Raw genomic sequence first — 6,156 nt, forward strand, 5'->3', positions numbered from 1 at the left:
CAATAAATCTAAAACCCAAACTCGAAAACAAAGGCTACATTTCAGTTGACTCTGGGAGTTTGGGGGAATTGTTACTGAGCTGTGTCGTTTGAAAACTGGTTCTTCCAGCGTAGTTGCAGCTTTCACTTATTTGGAAAGTGATGTTTAGTTAGTATGAGCAAACACCTGCCAATTTACAGCACTTCCTCTTAATTTAAGATTTTCTCAAGGTGTTCTCAGTGCACTTTGTGAGGTTTTTGCAGCCTTGCAAATGTTTCCTTCTCACAGGCTTTTTATAGCTAACACACTGTATATTGCATAGATACGTATGTAACTTATTATAGGGAATATTTGAGGAGGGGTCCTGCGTAACAAAGTCAACAACTTTTCTTTTGCTGTCATCGTGTTATCATTGTACACAAAAGAATGGGGTCTGCATGATGAAATCAGGGAAATCTGTCTGTGCTGGACTGTGTATCGTTGACATTATGTGACCTTTTGAAATGTGAAGAAGTGCCACAGCTCTAGCCGTCGTGGCTCTGTAATCAGACCCACTGATTACACTGACGGGCCTCGATGAGATCCCAATGTAATGATCGCTCCAGGTCCTCCTCATATGTCAGTCATCAAGAAGAGGTTTTATGGTGCGCAGCCAAGAGAAGTCTGTCTGTATGTCTGTCTCTGTGTGTGTGTGTGTGTGTGTGTGTGTGTGTGTGTGTGTGTGTGTGTGTGTGAGAGAGAGACAGGAAGAGGGTGTGAGAGAGAGAGAGAGAGAGAGAGAGAGAGAGAGAGAGTTCGGTTTAAGACCAACCTCCTTTAGCTGTTGCATGTTTCAACTAAGGTCTTAGTTCACTCCCTCTGCCTTGTCTGACTCAGTTGGTGCCTGTGTTTGGATTCTCCTCAGTGAGAAGCAGATGAGGTGATAAACGGCAACTCTACATCAATTTCAAGGTAACTTCTTAATGATTCTCTTTTCTTCCAGTGCAGTGTGTGATAGATGATGTCATCATTGAAATTGTTGGGGGTCATATTTATACGGTTACATTTGTGTCGTGTTTTTTCTAACAGAATGTTAACATACTTGCTTCAAAATGAAGAGTTAATTGTAATGTTTAAATTAATCTATTGCTTTATGGCACCATTTACACCTTAGGAAAAGAAAGGCTGCCACTGAATGTTATAGGAGATGCACTATAAACAAATGTATGATGCAAAAGTCACCAAATAAGAAACTTTTGTTTGTTTGACATTTTTTTGAAAGAAAAATCTTGACATTATTCTAAACACGAATGCTGATTGTTGTGATTATAACACACACATATTCTCTCAATCACATCTAATCCTGGATAACTGACTTTGAGACTCACTTATGATCTCATTCATTTTTATTTAATCCAGGCCTAGATTCTATCCGTTCTATCAAGGGACGCTCAGCTGTTTGTGCTAACACGGACAAGTCATTTGAATTTCCCAAATTCTTGGCAACAGATTGAATGGGTTAAACTCTCCAGACCGTTTGTTAAATGTTAACATATGACTCGAGAGGCAAGAAAAACATTCCCTCTCACAACAGAGACTCGAAGGAATGGAACCCTATCACCCCTGATAGTTTTCAACATTAACATTGTCAGCTTAAATAATTCAACTTTAAAAGCATTTATGATTATAGTTTCAACTTTGTCATTGGACGTGCTGTTTAAGAGTATTTGCATGTGCGGGAGACTTCAAACACACCTCATCTATGCTGTGAAGGTGGAATGGTGATGCTGGGGAGGAAACCAGCTGCATGTGCGCCAAATTGAGTGCACATGTTGTGATGGTTCCTGTCTAACAACCTTACAGTGACTGACAAGCACTTTAAACATAGTTGGAAAGGCTGAATGTTTCACATTAAAATGATCCCTTCCGTCCCTTCGTATCGCATTCATGAGGTCATGACTAGTTTAAGTTTCAAATCGTCGCAATTTATACTCAAAAGTCACAGGAAAGTATGCATTCAACTTATCTACCAGCAATATGCTTGTATACATGTATGTATATGTCAGGAAGAGACACAGACATAGGCAGCTTCTTTATTCACATCACCAGCCTACGCTTTACCTTCATGTGGGATTGTTATTCATGTTTTTTTACTCATGTGGCTAAGTGTCTTAAATGTGCAACATAACTTTGTCCTTTCAAAATGTATGAATTTTCACTGACATACTTTAACTAAAGAGTGTCCTGTTTTCTAGTTAATCTTTAAGGATCATGGTTTCAGCTATTTGTAGTTCTGTATCCTTTCTTTACATTATTTTTCATGCTTTTTTTCCCATGTCTTTCTGCAGCGTCCGGACCCTCTAACCAGGACAAACAGAGCTCAAGAGCACCGTCTTTTGGCAGAACAGAAAACACCCTGCAGGGATTCTGGGGGATTAAGCTGCATCAACTTCATGTAATCTCTCCTTTTATTGAAGGAGCTCAGACATTTTGCTGTGCGTCTTTTTTCTTTGTACTTGGACAAATTCATCACAGCTCTGCCAAAAGCATGTCAACAAAAAGGACTTTATAGCCACTGACTGCAGTCAGAATAGAAGAAAAGCAACATAAATCATGGAGGCTTTAAGTTCTGCTCACGCAGGGACTCCCCCCTCTACACCCATCTTCCCCACCGCCCCTACTGCCTCCTCTCCCAGCTACCTGCAGTTCTTCTGGGAGTACCAGGACAACTCAGTCCTTGTGCAGCATTACAACTACACCGGCAAGCTGCAGAAAGACCGCTACCGCGAAGGACTCAAACCTGAGGGCATTGCGTTCCTGGTGGTGTGTCTCCTCATCGTCCTGGAGAACGCCGTGGTTCTCATCGCCATTTGGAGGAACAAGAAGTTCCACCTGCCCATGTATTACCTGCTGGGCAACCTGACTCTATCTGATCTGCTGGCCGGGGTTACGTATATGGCCAACATCATCATGTCCGGATCCAATACTTTGAAACTGACGCCGTTGCTATGGTTCCTCAGGGAGGGAGGGGTCTTCATCACTCTGGCTGCCTCCATCATTAGTCTGCTGGCCATTGCAATTGAACGCCATGTTACCATGGTGACCATGAGGCCATACCACGGGGCGAAGCGGGGACGGATGTTGGCCCTGATTGGTGCAAGTTGGGCCCTGGCAGTGTTTTTGGGGGTCCTCCCGATTTTGGGGTGGAACTGCATCCGCAGACTGGACCAGTGTTCAACAGTCCTCCCGCTTTATGCCAAGAGCTACATCCTCTGCTGCGTGTCTGTGTTCATCGCAGTGCTCCTGGCCATCGTGGTCCTCTACGCCAGAGTTTTTCGCATCGTCCGCACCAACACGCAGCGCCAGCGGCTGGGCCTATCGGGCAGCATGAGGAAGGGCTTGGCGAGGAAGTCGGAGAAGTACATCGCCCTCCTCAAGACAGTCACCATCGTGCTAGGCGTCTTCATCGCCTGTTGGCTGCCCCTCTTCGTCCTCCTCCTCCTGGATTTTTTCTGCCCCACCCGCAGTTGTCGCCTGCTCTACAAGGCCGATTACTTCCTGGGAGTAGCTATGGTCAACTCGCTCCTCAACCCAATCATCTATACTCTGACCAGTAAGGACATGAGGAGAGCCATTCTGAGGCTGCTCTGTCGGCCGTGTCTGATGACCCGAGATGGCCATGTGAAGAAGATTGGGATGCCATTCCTGGAGTGCAGTTTTAGTAAATCTGAGGTGACATCCCAGAAGTTAGAGGGGGGAATGGAGACGACCATTTCCTCTGGGAATGTTATCACCACCCCATCTCCTAAGGCCCTTTACCCCAAACTCTTCAAGTCATAAAGACTGAGACTAACTGATTGAGTCCAAGTGTGTGAACGGGTTTCCCCCCTGAACAGACAACATGTAGCACATCTTCTATAGAGAGGAAGCAGCACTGGTATTGTAATTTTGGAGCATTGCCAGAAACAGAGGATGTATGAAATATTATGGAGGCACAAGAGAATCTTGTTTGGACAGATTGCTCACCTCAGAAGTGATGCAGAACTTAATTGTGAGCTGATTACAAAACAAAATGCCATAAGGATGCCACTCAAATGTGAACAAACAAACACGCTTTTCTTTTTACAAGTATGCTAGGGATAAGTCTCCTGAACTAATTTGCACTGAAATATCACAATGAATAGAGAAGCAGCCTCAGATTCAATTTTCCCGTGGTTCTACAGTTTGTGTCGAAGCCTGGAAGGAGACGTCTGTAAACCCAAATGACTCTTATGACTGAAAAAAAATGTAATTGCAACATTTTCTGGGTTAATGGCCTATTTGAATTGCCTTAAATGCAGCACAAACACATATCATGTGTGTATTATGTGCATCTGCAGACACCTGGATTTCGCTGGTTCGAAGGCCCACAGTTTGTCAGATTTGTTAAGATAAAATTGTGCGAGGCACCCCTACACATACAGTATGTGATGCGGGGAGACCGAGAGATAACAAGAAAGAAAGAGAGAGACGGCGCTCACTCCTACAGCTCAGTGAAGAATGCTGTGGCGTAGTTGTGGGAGGGGGACACAACATTAAAATCCCTCCCACTGTTTTGAAATGACAGACGGTTAACCTATCTGATGCTGAGTGGAAATTCATTGAGGTTTGGTGTCCGATGTCTTTAAATGTCAGTTTGGCATCTGCAGGAAAACTGCAACAGCAATCTAAACAACCAAATGTCATCATATAATGTAACGGAGGCTTTCTTTCCATAATGAAACTATCATGCTGATAGTTTAACTGAAACCAGATGAGCTGCAATTGCATCACTTGTAAGTATAAGCCTAAAAAAGGATTGCTTTAATAAATATTTTAACTCGCAAACAAAGCAGTGGATGTAATTAATCCTCATGCAGCTGCAGGACTTTTAAGGGTAAATATTGTGCCTAAATCATACAGAACCAGTGCAATTATTCCAATACTTCCCTTCACTATCCATCTTGTTAACAGAATGTTTCCGGTTATAGTTTAAGGTACGGATTTTTCATTATTATTATTATAAATTAGTTTGACGTCGTTATTTTTACACAGATGTTTTTTTTATTGCAGTCTTTCCGGACCATAATGGATGAATGAGGCAGTGTGTTTTCTTTTTTGTACTGTAACTCATGTAGTGAACCTTTTGTATTTCTGAAGACTTTTCATATCATCTGTTTTGTAAATTAGATGTATTTTGTAACAAGAAAAACTTCACCTTTCTTTTCATAAAAGAAATAAAATGTTTTCTTAAAGAATTCCGAAGAGGTTTCGGTTTGTTATTACACTGTGTGCGCATACAAGCGTGTCTGTGTGCGTTTCGTTGTGTGTAGGTTGTCTGAATGGAAGAACAGTTCTTGAAGAAGCACCAGAGGAAGGCGGGCCCCCTTGTCTCACATCTGGTATTGGTATTGGCCTATATACAGCCTGCGTGTCTCGGGACGGCATGAGCACCACACAACGCGCCTTTTTATTTTTTACACAGAGATCTCAATTTTTCTTCTTCCCTTTTCTGTCAGCCTGTAGGTGAGACTATAACCAACATCTCACTCGGACCTGCTTTCCAATCTTGTCCTTGCTGAAACAAAGAAAGATCATATGCAGCTGGCTTTAATGTTGCTGTACAGACAGGAGAAACTCAACAGGCTGCCAATTCAACTTAAGTTTGTGTATTAGCAAAGGGCTGACAAAGACAGCTATAGGGCGTAGATCAAGAGATGTATTGTGTGGCTTTTACTTGGCTTTTCCCCCCGATCATGCATTTAAGAAACACTGCCTTCTAGTTGGGTTATTGTGAATGCCACAATGTCTAAGATTGACAAATGTGAAATCAAGTCTTGATTTTGTTTTTCTGCATCCTCAAGTGTTGCCACTGCCTGCCGGACCGCTTTAAAATCAAAACCATTATTAATATTTCATATCCCTCTGACCGTAAACACAAGTGTGGTGTGACTCTGCAAACAGCATATGTGCAATATTCTATTTCGGGACATAGGCTGACTTTTCACACCTCTAACAGGAAAGTTAGTATGCGCAAAGCAACTCTAAGACATTCAACTTCATGCAAAGCAAAGTCTAGTGTAAGTCTTCCTGACAAACTAGTTGTTTCACTTTTAAGTGAAACAACTAGTCTCAAATATCTCAAATAAAAAGTACAACATGGCTCTGGGACACCTTTGA

At 42.5% G+C, this 6,156-nt stretch overlaps 1 protein-coding gene across 1 annotated transcript; it reads left to right on the top strand.

Moving 5' to 3' along the window:
- The first annotated feature begins 841 nt into the window (after positions 1 to 841).
- s1pr5b (sphingosine-1-phosphate receptor 5b) lies at positions 842 to 5,122 on the top strand. Its single transcript, XM_031872006.1, has 2 exons — positions 842 to 930; positions 2,307 to 5,122. The coding sequence occupies exon 2, from the start codon at positions 2,572 to 2,574 to the stop codon at positions 3,796 to 3,798; it is 1,227 nt and encodes a 408-aa protein (XP_031727866.1). The 5' UTR covers positions 842 to 930; positions 2,307 to 2,571; the 3' UTR covers positions 3,799 to 5,122.
- Positions 5,123 to 6,156: the final 1,034 nt, after the last annotated feature.

The sequence above is a fragment of the Anarrhichthys ocellatus genome, unplaced genomic scaffold, assembly GCF_004355925.1.
Source record: "Anarrhichthys ocellatus isolate YVR2014 unplaced genomic scaffold, GSC_Weel_1.0 scaffold61, whole genome shotgun sequence".
NCBI classification, from domain to species: Eukaryota; Metazoa; Chordata; class Actinopteri; order Perciformes; family Anarhichadidae; genus Anarrhichthys; species Anarrhichthys ocellatus.